This window comes from Silurus meridionalis, chromosome 25, assembly GCF_014805685.1.
Source record: "Silurus meridionalis isolate SWU-2019-XX chromosome 25, ASM1480568v1, whole genome shotgun sequence".
Taxonomy (NCBI): Eukaryota; Metazoa; Chordata; class Actinopteri; order Siluriformes; family Siluridae; genus Silurus; species Silurus meridionalis.
Genome location: NC_060908.1, coordinates 10,241,099 through 10,261,685, shown reverse-complemented (window position 1 = coordinate 10,261,685; position 20,587 = coordinate 10,241,099). Strand labels below are relative to the sequence as shown.

The 20,587-nt window shown below is 39.2% G+C and overlaps 1 protein-coding gene across 1 annotated transcript in view; it reads left to right on the top strand.

Annotated features, from left to right (window-relative positions):
* The window catches only part of ppp1cc (protein phosphatase 1, catalytic subunit, gamma isozyme), a 44,857-nt gene extending 25,352 nt beyond the window's left edge, over nucleotides 1-19,505 (top strand). The window contains exons 6-7 of the mRNA XM_046838763.1: nucleotides 14,195-14,329; nucleotides 19,035-19,505. Of these exons, the coding sequence (XP_046694719.1) occupies nucleotides 14,195-14,329; nucleotides 19,035-19,124 (225 nt within the window). The 3' untranslated portion in view covers nucleotides 19,125-19,505. The remainder of the gene's footprint in view (nucleotides 1-14,194; nucleotides 14,330-19,034) is intronic.
* Nucleotides 19,506-20,587: the final 1,082 nt, after the last annotated feature.

Below are 20,587 nucleotides of genomic sequence, written 5' to 3'. Positions count from 1 at the left end.
GGGCAAAGCTGCGCAGTGTGAAATGCGCTGGCAAGTGTAAGATACGGTGCAGTGGCTGTGTGTGTGATTGTTGTGAAGTAACATATATGTATGATGGCATGTGTGCTACTGTGCTAATAATGTACTATGTCATTAGTATTCTAGTATCTAGGTGAGTAAAACACTAAAGTAATAAAGAATAGAAAGCAAAAATATGAGGTACCGTTCTGGGATAGACTAACAAAATACTTTAGTCACAATTATGTTAACAGCTACCTTGTAATAGGGAATTAAAAGGACTATTGCTTATTCCAAACTTGGTTCTGCCACAGGGGTGGGTGAAAAAACCTCAGAGAGCCAATGCGAGGAAAAATGGCCACACAGCCTGAGTAGTAATGCGTGACTATGCATTGCACCTGGGCAGGAACTAAACTCTTCTTAATTGTCTGTAACATTCAATAGAGCATAAGAAAATCAGGTGTAGAACGTGAAGGTTTCAACAAGTCCCACATGCTAAAATCAGGTCAACGCAAATAAAATAAGGTCAACAACAGACACAAAACATTAACAGAAACAACCAAACAGTATTATACTATATACAATCACATTTAAGCATACTTGTAGGCAGCATATATGAAGGTTAATATGTGTATATATATATATATATATATATATATATATATATATATATATATATATATATATATATATATATATATATATATATATATGCATGTTCAAAGGAGTGCATAGAAAGGTTTTAGGGGCACTAAGGTGATTGTGAACACATACTTGTCAGGTGTAATGTCAAGGTCATCTGTAGGTGATTTAGCAGGTCCTGAAGGAAGGGGAAAGTCGGTGTGATGTCTTTGTAGGTGAACAGAAGGAAATAGTGTCATAGATAACCTTACTCTGTCGTAAAAAAAAAGTCATTTAACGCATATTGTCTCTCTTCTAATACCAGGGAGCATATCGAGTGACGAAGCAAAGGAATGCAAAAACCAATACACAACCAACCTATATTAGTGATACCAATGCGTGTCAGGGACGACCCCCAATTAGTAGAAAATAACCATGTCCACCAACCAGTTTTAGGTCCTCTCAACTGTTTCATCTTGTCCAGCACCTGTGTAAATGCTCCACAATCCACCTGTGTGGAGGGGAACTAGAGCACAACATTCCTCACCAGTTAAAGCTCACACACACAATGTCATCCTGGAGTAAAGGACAAATCTATTCTGCACCGCCATTAATGTTGTCACATGTAATTGTCCTTTAATGAGTCTGATTTGCCGCCGGCGCCCAAACGTTTTTTTTTTTTTTCTTTCAGATGCCGGTAAAAGAGCAAAAAAAAAACATACATTAGATGATCTGTTCTCAAAAAGTCTTGTGAAAACATGTTTACTGTAGGTTTTGAGTCCTTAATTCAGTGAGTTTTTTCTTTTTTTCTTTTTCAAAAACCACTCATAAACCTTATTTTGTCAAAAATACAAACACACACATATAAGTTGTTTACATATAATGGTAGCCCAGTTTGTGCTGAATACAGTGTAATAAGTCTTTTGTCAATAATATACACTCACCGGCCACTTTATTAGGTACACCTTACTAGTACCAGGTTGAACCCCCCTTTTGCCTTCAGAACTGCCTTAATCCTTCGTGGCATAGATACAACAAGGTACTGGAAACATTCCTCAAGGATTTTGACCCATATTGACATGATAGCATCACACGGTTGCTGCAGATTTGTCGGCTGCACATCCATGATGTGAATCACCTGTTCCACCACATCCCAAAGGTGCTCTATTGGATTGAGATCTGGTGACTGTGGAGGCCATTTGAGTACAGTGAACTTATCATGTTTAAGAAACCAGTCTGAGATGATTCACGCTTTATGACATGGCGCATTATCCTGCTGGAAGTAGCCATCAGAGGATGGGTACACTGTGGTTATAAAGGAATGGACATGGTCAACAACAATACTCAGGTAGGCTGTGGCGTTAACACATTGTTCAATTGGTACTAATGGGCCCAAAGTGTGCCAAGAAAATATCCCCCACACCATTACACCCACCACCACCAGCCTGAACCGTTGATACAAGGCAGGATGGATCCATGCTTTCATGTTGTTGACGCCAATTTCTGACCCTACCATCCGAATGTCGCAGCAGAAATCGAGACTCCTTAGACCAGGCAACGTTTTTCCAATCTTCTATTGTCCAATTTTGGTGAGCCTGTGCGAATTGTAGCCTCAGTTTCCTGTTCGTAGCTGTCAGGAGTGGCACCCGGTGTGGTCTTCTGCTGCTGTAGCCCATCTGCCTCAAGGTTCAACGTGTTGTGTTTTCAGAGATGCTCTTCTGCATACCTCGGTTGTAACAAGTGGTTATTTGAGTTACTGTTGCCTTTCTATCAGCTGCAACCAGTTGGGCCATTTTCCTCTGACCTCTGGCATCAACAAGGCATTTGCACCCACAAAACTGCCGCTCACTGGATATTTTCTCTTTTTCGGACCATTCTCTGTAAACCCTAGAGATGGTTGTGCGTGAAAATCCCAGTAGATCAGCGAACCTTTCTTCCCCATTCTGATGTTCAGTTTGAACTGCAGCAGGGCGTCTTGACCATGTCTACATGTCTAAATGCATTGAGTTGCTGCCATGTGATTGGCTGATTAGAAATTTGCGTTTGGACAGGTGTACCTAATAAAGTGGCCGGTGAGTGTATTTAAAAGCAACTAAAAAGAACCAAATGTAAGAGCATGCCAAAATCTCTCAAGGGGCCCAAAACACCCTCAGACTCCAGACGGTTAACCAGATCTAAGGCAACTATTGTGTAATTGATAAAACGTTGCTGATTATACCATTATATAATTTATCCAATGATTGTTGTGCACAATCTATGCCCAAGGAAGGAGATCAGATAAGGCACATATCCCTGCTGGTCCCTGAGCTAAATGTTCTTCGGGTATACCCACAGGGGGCACTGCACCAATCTATATAAACAATAGGGTCCTTCTCCTATTTCTGTAACAGATTGAAGTTCATAGTACCTTCTGCTGTGTATTTCGCCATTGGGTGATATCTCTACGTGTAGGTTGGACATCATCCTTCGATTGTATTACAAGTATCTTACTTTCTAACGGAAGAGGAGCACAGCATCCTGCCCAACTGTGAGGTAGAACCTGTGGAGTGCTGTCTTCACTACCGTATCAAAAGAACTATACAATTAGCCCGGCAAAGTCATTTTAATCGCACCTGAGCCGGAACAGGAATAATCACTGTTCACATTATAAGTGTCTATGAGCAGAACAGTTAGTTCAGTGTGTTATGGACAGTTTTATCCTGATCCAACACATCCCTAATGGTGTTATGACCTTCGGAACGTACCCAAAGAGATTTCTACTCTTTGACGTTTTTTGCAATGGGATAACTGAAGGAGAAATAGACTGGTGCGTGAATTGATACACAGCTATGACTGAGAATAGCCTTCCAATTAGCGCAATGGGTTTTAGCCATTGCTCCAAACAAACAAATTGTAGGACAGTCAAAATCATTTGTGGGCAAGGAGCACACCTCCAAACCCTGTGCAGGCTGTACATGTGGAAGACGGCTTGTTCTGTCATGACGCACTATACTTGGGTGTTGGGTCACACTTTCAACACTGTATGTAGCCATGTACAGTTACCTACATGGTGGGTTCCGTCTAGTTCTTGGGCATGCACCTTATGAGTAGTGTTCTTTAAATGAACATTGGAGGCAATACTATAGAAGTCCAAAATTGCATGGACACCTGATGCATTTATTGTTATATTACAAGGGCCAAAGCATGCCTCACACACTATAAACAGAGTAGAACCAGGTGTCCTTCTGCACCAGGATGTTAGCATGATGGAGCAATAATTTACAACCCACGGGGTCTCCAGGATGCTGACTAATTAAAGGAGCACCATCCATGCTTTTAAACTTTTCCAGCACAGCAGGCATAGAAAACTGTTGAATTCCAGCACATCACTGTGATGTTTGACGTGTGCACAGACAGGCACGGAACACCCTTTGGGACAGCGTTGGAAAGGTCCAGCTACCATGCCTCCAGTCAAAAAAACGACACCACAAAACACTAACAGAAACAGCCATACAGTATTATACTATATACAGTGTGGGATCTGGTCACCTGAACTATCCAAAGGGGTTGCTTTTTGGTCAGATGATTGTGCCAGTCTTACTCTAGCCACCTGTTGCTCCCGTCACCTTTGTGCCTGAGCATGAGTATGCTTCGCTGGGCCTATTGATGACACCAAGTCTGGGTCAGAGTTACTATCTAACTCGTAAGGCTGTTTTTGTTACTTTTTCTCTACTGGAGACTTCTGGGCTCCCCCCTCTGACCCTTTTAACCTCTACACAGCTTAAGGATGTTTCTGCACAATTTGCTGTTTCTGCACAATTTGCTGTTTTTGCCTTGATCGCCCCATTAGCCCTTTCCACAATGCCTTGTGATTGGGTTGATGCACACACTTCAATTTCTGACTAATACACAGTGCCTGGGTGATGCACTCAATGACTTCATTTACACACAAAAAAAACACTGCTAATGCTTCTGGCTTTCATACGAGCGGAGCATTGAGTTTAGTCTGGTCTGCTGCTTTTATCATATCTCATCATCTTATCATATTTTTGCACCTGTACATCAAAATCGCATACCCATGGTCTACTAAAACCCATCATACCCAAAAATGTACACATTTGGTACATTGTATAAAGTTTTTTTTCCTCTTGTTCACTTTAAGCACTCTTCCTAAGTACTCCACACTTTGTTTACAAAACTGTAATTCGGTACACTGTAGAACCATACTTAATATATCTAATTAGCTATCACCAATTGGTTAATTGGCCTTAAATCATGTACTAACCTCCATTTTTTGAATTGGGCTGCTTAACAGGAAAATTAAGGTATAGCAAATAGCTTTTCAGTATCATTAGTCCTGCTTCCACTAAGCTCTTAATGGCCAGTCACTGCTAACTGCTTTACCCCCTTACACTTTCTTTTTCTGTATGTGTAGCTACAGTTTGAGCTATGGCTACCTGTGATATTCTCAGAAAACGTTTGCATGTAGGGGTTATGTGTTAGTTTTCATTCCCTGAATTCTAATGTGTCTTATCTTTGGCCCTAGATCTTTCCATTTAAAACTTTCCACGACCATCAGGGAGACTAACATTCCACCTGGTACCAGTTGTGAAGTCTATCTGGCAACTGAGCAAAAGCCGCCACTCCTTGTGCAACAATCGGTATCTCTGTAGTATTCATGTCATATTTGTGGCCTTCCATCTGTTCTTTCCAGAGGAGGGCATACTCCTCATCTGACCCTTCTAGTTCATACTTAATGGTGCAGTGTAGAGGTCCTTCTGTTTCTTAATACTCAGGACACATGTACGTCAACCATGGTTTCCATTCACTGTATATGTGCCATAACTCTGATTTATGAGTGTGGGCATATTCCAGCCAATACACTCTGTCTGGTTTTCTGTATTTCACATCCATTGTTTTGATATTGAGTCTGGAAGGGTGACCCACAGCCTGGTGGGGCACAATGTATTCTTACTCGCAGTTTACACAAAGTGTCTCTTCCTGAAATGTTCATTGGAGCATCTGGAGAATATAATAGAGGCACTTCGTTAGTGTTTCCATCCAGCATGATTTCTTGAGGCTCTGTAAATTGTAAAGTCTGTGTTTTTTCTGAGAAGACAACAAACCTAATTGAACGTGTGAATGTGAGGGGACGACAGCATACAAATATCCCAGTTCACCTCTATATCCATGTTCCCCTCCAGATTTGCGCCTTTACCTAAGAAAAAATCTACTGATCAAAGGCTTGACTAAATAAATGTTTTCAACCTCGACTTGAACACTGAGACTGTGTCTGAGTCCCGAACACTGATTGGAAGGCTGTTCCATAACTGTGGGGCTTTATAAGAGAAAGATCTGCCCCTGCTGTAGTCTTCATTATTTAAAGAACCAACAGATAGCCTGCACCTTTTGATCTAAGTAGGCGTGGAGGCTAATACTGGTAAAGAAGTTCACTCAGATACCATGCGGTGCTAGCTTGCTCACACTGTGCATAGGCCCTAGTGTTGGACTGAGCACATGGTGAATTAGCATGGATGTTCTCATTTTCAATTCAATTCAATTAATTTTTATTTGTAAAGCGCTTTTAACAATGAACATTGTCTCAAAGCAGCTTTACACAGATAATGTGGTGATTAAAAGTAAAAATGTTCTTTATAAGTAAGTTTGTCCCTGATGATCAACTGTGGCAAGGAAAAACTCCCCGAGATGGCATAAGGAAGAAACCTTGAGAGGAACCAGACTCAAGAGGGAACCCATCCTTATTTGGGTTGCACCGAATGTCCATTTGAAGCAGATATACAATGTTGCGGGGTACAGTGATGATGATCAGAAGCGAACTGTATCCTGAGTCAGTGTAGCAGACTGTTGACATTAACTACAGTCCAATCCATCCTCAAAGCTCCCGTTCTTACTCCGGAATTTCATGGAACCACCCAAGGCGTTGATGAGAAACTGTCCCAAGCTGCACAGAGTGGTCTCCAGTTGAAGAGAACACTATCCAGAGGCAGGCCTGGATTAAGTGGGAAGATCCACAGAGGGGAGAGGGGCAGGAACAGTGGTCACTGGAGCTCAGGAGCATGTTTAACTCAAAAGAGAGAGATGAGGGTGACAGAAAGAGAAGGATATGGATTATTAAGTGTCCTTATTGTTGTATGAAAGTTAATGTCACTGTGCAGTTTGGACTCTGGCAAGACTCGCTATGGCAGCATAACTACAAGGGAGAACCAGAAGGTAACATAGACATGAGGGATCTCTGGGATAAGAGACGACCCACCACACCACCGTCAACAAACCTGAGTGAACGTGTGAATGTGAGGGGACAACAGCATACAAATATCCCAGTTCACCACTCACTCTATATCCATGTTCCCTCCAGATCTGAGGCTTTACCTAAGAAAAAAATCTACTGATCAAAGGCTTGACTAAATAAATGTGTTTTCAACCTCGACTTGAACACTGAGACTTTGTCTGATTCCCGAACACTGGTTGGAAGGCTCTTCCATAACTGTGGGGCTTTATAAGAAAATGATCTGCCCCTGCTGTAGTTTTCATTATTTGAGGAACCAACAGATAGCCAGCACCTTTTGATCTAAGTAGGCGTGGAGGATCATACTGGTACAGAAGTTGACTCAGATACTGCGGTGCGAGAACATTAAGTGCTTTATACGTCAGTAGTAGTATTTTATAATCAATGCAAGATTTGATTGGGAGCCAGTGTAGACTGATTAAAACAGGAGTGATGTGGTCATATTTCCTAGATCTAGTGAGGACTCTTGCTGCTGCATTCCGAACTAACTGAAGCTTATTTATGCAATTACTTGAACAAACAGACAGTAAAGCATTACAGTAGTCTAATCTAGAAGTAACAAAAGCATGAACTAGTTTTTCTGCATCCTGTAACATCATATTTATATTTTTAGCAATATTTCTAAGGTGAAAGAAGGCGATCCTAGTAATATTATTCACGTGAGCCTCAAAGTAAAAACTCGGGTCAATAATAACACCAAGGTCTTTGACTGCTGTACACAAGACAGACAGAACCATCCAGAGATGCTATGTAATCAGAAAGTTTGCTTCATGCTGCATGTGGTCATAGTAAAAGTACTTCCATCTTATCTGAGTTGAGCAGGTTCATCATACTCCTCCTATTTCTTCTTCAATTTTGTTCCTCTTCTCGAAGTTCTTCTTTGTTTGTTTCTTTACATTTTCTCCTTGCTTCTGCTCTTTACTAATAGCTTAGCTCTCTCCCTCCTTTATTCTCTTTTTGGCCACTACATATATAGCTAGATGGCATAGCACAGCTGTAAATAGCTGGGGTTCATAGCATGGATCTGTTTCTTAACACTCTTCTCCTGTTGTTACTTCTCCTCTACACTGAAAGTGTTCCTCCTTCCTGGGGGCTCCATTATCAGCATACTCCTACCAATATACCCCATGTCCTGGGGGCTACCAATATACCCCCTTCCTGGGGGCTCCATTATCAGCATACTCCTACCAATATATACCCCATGTCTCTCCTCTGCACATGTCCAAACCAAGCACACATCCAAACCATCTCAATTCATCTCAATTCACATGTCCAAACCATCTCACACATTTTTTCCTTGCTTCTGCTCTTTACTAATAGCTTATCTCTCTCCCTCCTTTATTCTCTTTTTGGCCACTACATATATAGCTTGATGGCATAGCACAGCTGTAAATAGCTGGGGTTCATAGCATGGATCTGTTTCTTAACACTCTTCTCCTGTTGTTACTTCTCCTCTACACTGAAAGTGTTCCTCCTTCCTGGGGGCTCCATTATCAGCATACTCCTACCAATATACCCCATGTCTCTCCTCTGCACATGTCCAAACCATCTCAATCGTGCCTTTCTTCACTTTGTTCCCAAAACATTCTACATGCGCTGTCCCTCTAATTAACTTGTTTCTAATCCTGTCCATCCTTGTCACTCCCAATTAAAATCTCAACATCTTCAGCTATGCTACCTCCAGCTCCACCGCCTGTCTTTTAGTCAATGCCACTGTCTCTAACAATACAACATAGCAGGTCTCACCAGAGTCCTATAAACTTTCCCTATCACTCTCGCAGATACCCTTCTATTACAAATCACTCCTGTCACTCTTCTCAATTCAACTCTATTCATTTTTATTTATATAGCGCTTTTAACCATAAACATTGTCTCAAAACAGCTTTACACAGATAATGTGGTGATATAAAGAACATCTTATTCATTTTTAAGTGTAAGTTTGTCCCTGATGAGCAAGCTGGTGGTGACTGTGGCAAGGAAAAACTTCCTGAGATGGCATAAGAAAGAAACCTTGAGAGAAACCAGACTCAACAGGGGAACCCATCCTCATCTGGGTTGCACCGAATGTCCATTTATTACAGATAGACGATGTTGCGGGGTACAATGATGGTGATCAGAAGCAAACTGTAGTCCTGAGTCAGTGTAGCAGACTAAATTGACATTTCCTACAGTCCAAAACCATCCTCAAAGCTCCTGTTCTTCTCCACCCACTCCACACTGCCTGCACATTTTCTTCACGTCTTTAACACACTCTTCATTACTTTGCACTGTTGACCCCAGGTACCTGATCTCCTCCACCTTCTCCACCTCTTCTCCCTGAAACCGCACCACTCCACTGCCCTCATTCACACACATGTACTGTCTTACTCCTACTGACTTTCATTCCTCTTCTCTCCAGCACATACAGTATTGTTCAAAATAATAGCAGTACAATGTGACTAACCAGAATAATCCAGGTTTTTAGTATATTTTTTATTGCTACGTGGCAAACAAGTTACTTACTACTATCAAAGTACGCTGTTCTTCTGAACAATGTCTTAAACGGCCCATTTTCCTCAGGCTTTCAAATGCATGTTCAACAAGTGCTGGCTTCATCCTTAAATAGGGGCCACCTGATTCACACCTGTTTTTTCACAAAATTGATGACCTCAGTGATTGAATGCCACACTGCTATTTTTTTTAACACACCCCTTTCAACTAATTGCACAGCCTTAAGAGCGTGCATATAATGAATGCTGGGTCTTGTTTGTTTTCTGAGAATCTACTGCACCAACTGGTAACTTGTTTGCCACGTAGCATTAAAAAATATACTAAAAACCTGGATTATTCTGGTTAGTCACATTGTACTGCTATTATTTTGAACAATACTGTATCTCCACCTCTCCAGGCTCTTCTCAACCTGCACCCTACTCTCACTACAAAACACAATATCATCCACAAACATCATAGTCAATCTGTCTATCACCACTGCAAACAGGAAAGGGCCGATCCTTGATGCAGTCCAACTTCCACCTTGAACCAGTCTGTCGTTCCTACTGCACACTTCACTGCTGTCTCACTGTCCTTACATGTCTTGCACCACTTTACATACTTCTCTAACACAAACAAAGTTTGCTTCATGCTGCATGTGGTCATAGTAAAAGTACTTCCGTCTTATCTGAGTTGAGCAGGTTCATCATACTCCTCCTATTTCTTCTTCAATTTTGTTCCTCTTCTCGAAGTTCTTCTTTGTTTGTTACTTTACATTTTCTCCTTGCTTCTGCTCTTTACTAATAGCTTATCTCTCTTCCTCCTTTATTCTCTTTTTGGCCACTACCTATATAGCTAGATGGCATAGCACAGCTGTAAATAGCTGGGGTTCATAGCATGGATCTGTTTCTTAATACTCTTCTCCTGTTGTTACTTCTCCTCTACACTGAAAGAGTTCCTCCTTCCTGGGGGCTCCATTATCAGCATACTCCTACCAATATACCCCATGTCTCTCCTCTGCACATGTCCAAACCATCTCAATCAGGCCTTTCTTCACTTTGTTCCCAAAACATTCTACATGCGCTGTCCCTCTAATTAACTTGTTTCTAATCCTGTCCATCCTTGTCACTCCCAATTAAAATCTCAACATCTTCAGCTATGCTACCTCCAGCTCCACCGCCTGTCTTTTAGTCAATGCCACTGTCTCTAACCATACAACATAGCAGGTCTCACCAGAGTCCTATAAACTTTCCCTATCACTCTCGCAGATACCCTTCTATTACAAATCACTCCTGTCATCACTCCTACACTGAAAGAGTTCCTCCTTTCTGGGGGCTCCATTATCAGCATACTCCTACCAATATACCCCATGTCTCTCCTCTGCACATGTCCAAACCATCTCAATCGGGCCTTTCTTCACTTTGTTCCCAAAACATTCTACATGCGCTATCCCTCTAACACACCTGACTTCCTCGTACAATACCACAGCTCCTCTCTTTGCACCCTGTCATACACTTTCTCTAAATCCACAAACACACAATGTAACTCCTTCTGACCTTCTCTATACTTCATCAACATTCTTAAAGCAAATAATGCATCTGTGGTGCTCTTTCTCGGAATGAAACCATACTGTTGCTCACAAATGGTCACCTCTTCTCTCAGCCTGGCTTCCACTACTCTTTCTCATAACTACATGGTGTGACTGATGAACTTTATTACCCTGTAATTACTGCAGGTCTGCACAACTGCACAACTTGCCATTCCTTAGGCATCCTCTCACCTTCCAAAATCTTGTTAAATACTGCCCTGTCATCTCTCCTAAACATCTCCATGCTTCTACTGATGTCATCCTACTTCCTCCTTACTAATCCTATCCGCTTCCTGCTTCCCCATCTCCACATCATCCAACAGTCTCTCACTTTTATTTTCCTCATTCATCAGCAGCTCAAAATGCTCCCTCCATTTTCCAGTAGGGAACACATTTCCATCTCCATCCATTATTGCTTTATTGGCTGATTTGCCAACCTCTTGCTCCTTATGTTTTCCTGCATATCCCCATTTCACCACTACGTTTCTGTCTTCCTTTCTATTTCCAGATGTCACACCAAGTACCTTCCTGGCTGTCTCACTTATCACTTCTGCAGTAGTTGCTCAATCATCCAGCACCTCTTCATCACCACTAAACAGTTTTCCATCTGTCCGGGTGTTATATGAATTTTTAGCTGAGCCAAACTCCAGTTAAACAAATTTATTTTAAAGTTATAGGCCATCACCTACTTGGTCAAATTTTTTCAACGTGTGGTTGATTTCAAACCAGTTCTTCTATCCTTTTATAATATCCTAGATTGATATTTACAAAAATGCTTTGTACTTTATTTACTTCTTTCAAAACAACTTGACATTGTGTTTCAGGCTGTGATAATGAGGGCCAAATCTGGATACACTAAACCTAGGAAAGTGAGACTTCCCAATCTTCTTTCAAATTGATCGTTTTGGCGAATTTAGTAGTATATTTAGAGATCTTATTATTTGGGTAAATGTCCGTTGAGTCATTGCTTGGAAGGGTCACAAAGAATCCACACTCTTCCATAGTTCAACGATTATAGTTTTTCAGTTACTTTCGTGACAATCTTTTTTTTTTTATATGGCCACCACACCCATTTTTTCAGGCAGAATTTTTTCCTGTTTCTGGTCTTTTCTGCCAAGATTTTCTGTTTTTTACACGCCTTATCCTTTCTTATAATAATCTTTTTAACTTGGGCTCATAAAACATTCCCCTCAATATTTTCACCATCATAGTCTTGTCATTTACATACCGGGGGATTTCTCTGTATTCTTTCTAAAATAGTAAAATTTTAGCGACCCTTTTTTCAGGAAATTCTAACTACGTCATTTTGGTTTTTTTGGTTTTGGTGAAATTAGTCCGTAAAAAGTTTTAAACATGAAGTAATTCTCTTTGTTTACCTCGATGTGTTTCATTTTGATACTGCTATGATTATTTCTGTTGAACGCTCGAACCAAATCATATATGATGTCTGTGTATTTTCTCATTTTAAAAGATGTAAAATATCTCCACATCTTGGTCTCTGGAGTTCTGTTGAACCTTTCACACACTGCCGCTTTTAGGCCCGCACCAGTAGCAATGTGAACAATCTTGTGTTTTTTTAAACTTTTGTTAAACTTCTTCCCTTAGTCAGTTTGTTTTTTTGGGAGCTCTGCCTTCCTTTAAAATGGAATCAAAAACTTCAATTACCTCAGTTCCTGTCTTGTTTCATAACACTGGCACCCAAGCAAATTTGGATTAAATATCAATACTCTTTATAAAAAATTTTGCGTTGTCATTACTCAGACAAGTTGCTCATATCGACCAAATCTGCTTTCCATCATTCATCGAGTTTTTTTTTATTTGTATTAATTTTTTATTATTATATTATGACTATGATCTATACAGGGGCATAAAATGTATCTGTATCTTTTGTTCTGAATCACATGATCACTTCCAGTGCTTTTTCTTCTTTGTTTATCATTCAATAAACATAAGAAAATGCAAATAATAGTAACAGTAAAAGTTATAGTAAATTATTTCCTTCCCTCCATTTTTGATTTAAAACCTTGCTACTTATTTCGACAAAGTTTAATTGTTTGTATTTTTGTTTAATAGGTAGCAGCAATGATTTCATAATTTTTTGTAGTAAAAAAAATGTAAACTATTAGGCAAGAAATCCATTCAATTAATTTTTATTTGTATAGCGCTTTTAACAATGAACATTGTCTCAAAGCAGTTGTACACAGATAATGTGGTAAATAAAAGTGAATGTTCTTTATAAGTAAGTTTGTCCCTGAAGAGCAAGCCGGTGGCGACTGTGGCAAGGAAAAAATCCTCGAAATGGCATAAGGAAGAAACCTTGAGAGGAACCAGACTCGAGAGGGAACCCATCCTCATCTGGGTTGCACCGAATGTCCATTTGTGGCGGATATACGATGTTGCGGGATACAGTGATGATGATGATTAGAAGCGAAACGTAGTCCTGAGTCATTGTAGCAGACTGTTGACAATTAATTTGCAGTCAGACATTACAGGAAATAGCAATGTAGATAACAATTGAACAGATCAGCAATGTAGATAACAATTTAACAGGTCAGCAATTACAAGGTTAACTTCTGAGCAAATGAATTGCACTTGCATTAAAATCAATTTTTTACATTAGATACTTTACCTACATGTTTCTTAAAACAGATTCCAGAAGCATGAAGTTACATGATGGTGAAAAACTAATTAATGCTTTTGTTATAGCTAGTATTAATATATACTATTCTAATGCTTTACTGTATTTTCTGGTAAGTGCATAAACGGTTGATTTGAAATTGTGTGAATGTGTGTGAGTCTCTTTTATTTTTTTTATTTTATTTTATTTATTTTTAAATTAATTTGCAAGGTCAGTTTTTATTGAAACCCACACCGATTAATCAGTGCTTTAATAACTGTGGCCAGGTGAACCATTTTCTCTCCATGATCTATATGTATTGTTTAAAATTTTCATAGTTACATAGCAACTAAAGGTATATCTTAACTCATTATCGTGATCTTCTGGACCTAGGTGTCAATTGCAGCAACAAATGCAAAAAGACATTGCAGTTTTGGCTTTTGTTCCATACTGAGACAATTGACCAGAACTCGGCAAAATATAGTAATTAGTTCAAAAGGGTTTGATTATACAAAGATTTTGTCTAGAAAAATTTAATTACATTTAAATTGTCATTTTTGCCCCTGGAAACAATTGTATTACAATGATTTGCATCTCTTGTCACTTTTTCCTGTAGGTGGTGGAGGACGGCTATGAATTCTTTGCTAAGAGGCAGTTGGTGACACTTTTTTCTGCACCAAACTATTGTGGCGAGTTTGACAATGCTGGGGCCATGATGAGCGTGGATGAGACCTTAATGTGTTCTTTTCAGGTATAGTGGATCCTGAGAAAATGGGCTAATTTAGGGCCCGAGCACCGAGGAGCAGGCCAGAATGGCCTGCACCGAAAGGTGCAAAGCCCTATTGTCTTTGCTCGGGTTTATTATTTTTTTTTTTTCCCCTTTTATTTTTTTCAACACATTGGCCATTTGAGGTCCCTTAACATGCTTGAAAACTCTTGAAATTTGGCACACACATCAGAGTCTTGCGCCACTAGGATCGGGCAAAGGCTGGAATACAGGCGTGGCAGGGGGGCTCTGTAGATCTCATTGACCCGAACAACATTCACCCTCAAAACTATGAGCTGCGCCCAACAGGAAGTCGGCCATTTTGGTTTGTTTTATAAGTGCATGCGGTGAACTTTTAAATACTCCTCCTAGGAAATTTATGCGATTGACATCAAACGTTGTGAACATTATGCCAAGACATTGGACTTGCTAAGTTGTGAAGGGATTTTTGATATCTCAAACAATGCTGCCATGGCGAGGCGACAAATTTATGGCTAATTCAGAGAACAGGAAGTGTCTAATATCTAAAGCAAAAAAATTCTTTTTAGGATGACACGCCTTGGCCGACATTAGTATGTTCGGCCAAGGATTTCGATCACATCGATGTGCTTATTGTGATTCTCGGACATGGCGCCACCAACAGGCGCCAGGAAGTGTGTCAGTCACAAAAGGTCGATTTTTTGACAGTTGCATGTGGTGAACTTTTAAATACTCCTCCTAGGATATTAAGGCGATTGACACCAAAAGTGGTCAACATGATGCCGAGACATTGTAGATGATAAATTGCGAAGGGATTTTTGATATCTCGATCCCTGTTCCCATGGCAATGCGTCAAACTTTAATTTCATTTTCAGGCGTATTTAAGCACTTGCCATGCACTTTGGGTGCCTTAACATGCTCGAAAACAACGGAAATTCGGCACAGAGGTCGAAGTCATCTGCCATTAGGACCGGTAAAAGGCTGGAACATAGGCATGGCAGTAGGGTTTTGTAGTGCCCCCTGTAATGCAAAAAAAAATATCTGTGCACAGATCTGGCAAACATGTACGCACATGTACAAGACTTGGTATTTATATAGATCTCATTGACCCGAACAACTTTTACAATCAAACCTATTAGCTCCGCCCAACAGGAAGTCGGCCATTTTGGATTGTTTCAAAAATGCATGCGATGAACTTTTAAATACTCTTCCTAGGGAATTCATGCGATTGACATCAAACGTGGTGAACATGATGCCGAGACCTTGCACTTGCTAAATTGCAAACGGTGCTGCCATGGCGAGGCGACTAAGTTATGGCGAACTCAGAGAAAAAGGAAGTGTCTAACATCTAAGGCAAAAACTGTCTTATTGTGATGACACGTGGGGTGCATGTTCGGCCTAAGATTCTGATCGCATCGATGTGCCTATTGTGAGTCCCGGGTATAGCGCCACCAACAGGCCCCATGAAGTGTGTCAGTCACAAAGGTGGATTTTTTGACAGCTGCATGCGGTAAACTTTAAAATACTCCCCCTAGGGGATTCTTGCAATTTAAACCAGACTTGGTCAACATCACACAGAGATATTGGAGATGCTAAATTGCAAACGGATTTTTGACATCTCAAATAATGTTGCCATGGCATCGTGTCAAATTTTACTTTTACTTCAGACATATTTAAGGCTTTTGGCGTGCTTAGATTAACTTGAAATTTGACACATACATCACATTTGTCAGCTGTTAAGTGTGGACAAAAAGGTCAGACAAAGGTGTGTCTCAAGTGGCTCACTAGCGACCCCGTTTGTCTAAAATGTGGGTTTTTTTTACCTACAGTCCTCAACTGGGTCAGTAACAACATAAAATAGTCCACTGATTTTTACCCACTTAATGCAATTGCCCACCGTGCATTGTTTTCTGGGAGGCACCGTATAGCGATACAAACGTGCGCGGGCCCGCCATCGCTGCTTGCAGCTATATTTTTTGTTTGTATTACAAAGATGTACTGTAGGATGCGGGAGGCAGAAGTGGTAAAAGTACACACATCCTTCACTTAAGTAGAAGTAATGATACTCAGGTTTTAAAACACACTGGTAAAAGTTGAAGTACTGACTATACTTTTTTGCTCAAGTTAAAGTAAAGAAGTTTGGGCTTTGACATGTTCTTATGTAAAAAGTTACTTAAACACATTACTAATACCTGTTTTAGTGTCACTCTGGTAACTGGACCTCATGTGATTAATATTAGGGCTGTCGATTGATTAAAATATTTAATCGCATGATTGTCATAAGTTAAATCACAATTATTCGCACGTCTGTTCTAGCCCTAACCCTCAAAATAACCCTTATTAACCGTCTGTGTGGAAACAGAGCAAATGTTCCGTTTGGTGTCCTGATGATTTAAGTAAATTTTAAACACTATATTTTTAAGTAATTATGGTGTTTTTAATTTCTTAAATCATCCGGACATGATGTTTCTACACAGATGGTTAATACGGCAATAAAAGAGAAACATCTAACTTTCATACAGATTACATAATCATAGAATTTGTTTTCGATGTGAATTGGTTTATTTAAAAGTAGACAATTTCAAGCTTTTTATTTATCTATTCATATATGTATTATGTCTGTGAGTCAAGTATATATATATACACACACACACATTATATATATATGTACATACATACACACACACACACACACACACACACACACACACACACACACACACACACACAGTGGAACCCGGTTATGTCGATGTCCTAGGGGGTCGCCAAAAAGCATCGAGGTAACCGGTGTTCGAGATAAACGAAAATCAAAATGGCGGCAATATATTAACGTGCTTGAAATTTCTTTGTGTACATGATGTGCATTAATAAATAAGAATGTGCATGCAAGTGTTTTTGGAGGGTTTTTTTACACAACAGCATTGCCGTGATTTGTTTGATGAAGGCATGCTATAAAAATACATACAGTACATGTTTATCTGTCAGGAATCCACCTCCCACGCCCCCTTCGGCCCCCTTCAGCGTGTCAGGTGCTTTCTCGGCCACTTTCTCTGAAGCTCCCGGCTTCAATCGCGCACATTTGGTGCTCGTTTAGCATCATCACCAGCTCCTATTTAAACTTCCACACTCTCACTGTCCGTTATTGTTGGTATATGTTGGTTCACGGCGATCTTTATCGCTCACGTGCCTTCCCACCGGCACTCTCTCAACGGCTGCTCTTTTCTTCCTAAAGCGCACCGCGGATTCCCCCCCGATCCTGCCGGTGTTCATTCTATGATTTTGCTGTTCATTCCCACGCTTTCGCCTCCCGTTCATCGCAGAACATTTAACAACAAAAGGCATATGTGCACTAACAGCAGAGATTTACCAGTATACAATACAACACCTGTATCAGCTGTAAGGCTTGATTTTTCCGACACTTTCGCGAGTTCTTCTGCGGCTGCACCGAGATAACTGACATTAAATGGCAAATTTTGCCCCCCCTTGTGCTCGAGATATCAGGGTTCGGCGACATAAATGATAAAAAAATGCTTAGAAAAAGCGAGAATTTGTCGGTTCTACTGCAAAAACATCGACTTCATAGGGTTGTCGAGGTAACCGAGGGCGAGATAACCGGGTTCCACTGCATATACACACACACAATCAGAATTAGAGAACAATTTATAAACAATTCTGAAATAATGTCATCTTCACTGCTCAACAGTTGAAGGAGTTTTTGTCCTGTCTGTACCATGGTACCAGAACACCTTTTCCACAAAATAACTAAGGCATTTAAAAAAAAAAAACATTTTCCACAACTGTTGAGCAGTGAAGATGACAATTTTAGAATTGTTCAATTGTATATAAATTGTTCTCTAATTTTGATCGCCTGTGTGTGTATATATTTAAATATATATATTTAAAAATATTATATATTATATACATATACACATATATATATATATATATATATACACACACACACATATATATATATATTTATATACACACATATATATATATATATCATATACACATATATACACACATATACATATACACATTATATATATATATATATATATATATATATATATATATATATATATATATATAAAACCTAGCACAGTACAAAAGCAGGTTCTATATAATCAGAATGAGCTTTGGTGCCAAGTATTTTTGCACTTACAAGGAATTTATTTTGGTGACAGAAGCTTGCAGTTGCACATTCTTTTAATGATTAAAAAAAATATATAAATAAACAGTGTTGAAAGACTAAGTAACCAGTTGAATGTCTTGTAGCAAGTAACCAGTGGACATCAAATGACTGCATGTTTTGGCTTGTTTTTCTGTTTTTGAAGTGTGTATCTGTAAAGGGGAAAAAAATTGTAATTGGTTATAATAGCAATAATCAGTTTTATATGCCAAAGGGTAATGTTTTCTGTATCTTTTCAAAAGAAAAGATCTTGGGGTATATACACCTTGCATTTTGTGCCCTCCAAATTGGAATATTAATATAAATACAAACCTAATATTCTCCTAATATGTACTTTGGGTATATATAAATAAATGCATGGTTACAAAATGATTTTGTGCAAAATGCAAATAGTGTGTAGACTAACAGTAAATCAGCCTGGTGTTACAGTTGGATTACTTAAAACATAATGCAAAATGTAATTGAACAAACGTGTAATATAAACCATTATCATATTCTATTATGATTTTCTCACAGATTTTAAAACCAGCAGAGAAGAAGAAGCCAAGCTCGAGCCGACCAGTGACTCCACCAAGGAATATGGTCACCAAGCAGGCAAAGAAATAAGGCCTGCCTTAGTGATCTAGCCATTTCTTGGACCTGTGCTATTATATTTCTTAAATTTTTTTAAATTACGTTTTTCTTTGGTATAATGGTTGTGTGAAATTGTTTGGAATTATGGAACCCCCCCCCCCCCCTTTTTTTTTTCTTCCATATTCTGTTGTATTTTTTATTTATTTAGATCTATAGTGGCAAAGCATTCATACTATTTTGGCACAAGTAATTGCAGGGAACTTTTTCTATCTATGGAAACACTCCACCAGTTTTTCTTTATATTTTTATGTTTGGCTATCAGTGTACACATCTAAGCCACTGTGAACAAAAAAAGCTAAATGTATTCTCTTTATGAAATAGAGCAAATGGCATCTAAATAAAGATTTCACCTTAGCCCTTGTGTGAACGGTCCAGATTTGCTGTTCTATTTAGTTGTTATTTTAAGAAATGTCAATTATTCTGTGATTTTATATATATATATATATATATATATATATATATATATATATATATATATATATATATATATATATATACACACACACACACACACACACACACACACACACACACACACACACACAGTGGAACCTCGGGTTACGAATTTAATTCGTTCCGGTACTTTATTCAGTAACCTGAAAAGTTCGTATCCCGATACAAATTTCCCCATAATAATGAACAGAAACTTGTAATTCGTTCTGGACAACCAAAAATATTACTTAAATAAAAATAAAGCCAATATTCACTAATATTATTTACTTTTAACATGTTATATTAAAATCATACCACATAAAACATACAAAAGAGGAAAACATCTTTACGGGTACTTTCCCTTTGAGAAGACTCGCTGCAGGAGACGACGTTCGTAGAAGGGGGAGGAGGGAGAGTTATTGTTTGGAAGGAGAATCTTATTATATTATATTATTATATATTATTATATATTATTATATATTATATTATAGAATATTAAAGACAGTGTTATTAACACGAACGCTGAGACAATTGTTGCATTAGAGGAAAATGAGAGCTGTTTCTTTAAGGCTACTATCAGTTGGTATTGAAGTCCAGAGTGAAATTCATTATGGGTATTGTACTTCGGAAAAGACTGTAACCCTGCTTATCTATCTTCATAAAAACAAGTAAAGTGGTTATGCATCGGCTAATGTTGTCCATCTCATCATTCCACGAGCATCAACTAACGAGTTGTTACGCTGCTGCGGGAAAAGTTCAAGCGGATAAGTAACACGATGCTCTCGCTAGGGACACAGGGCGCTAACTGATGTGACGAGCTGCATGGATAGAGCAAAAACAACCAACTTGCCTGCGATTTTTGGTGAGCGACGTTCGTATCCCGATATATTGTTCGTAACCAGGGCAAAATTTTGATGAACTGCGATTCGTAACCTAAATTATCGTATGCGGGCGTTCGTAACGAGGTTCCACTGTGTGTGTGTGTGTGTATATATATATATATA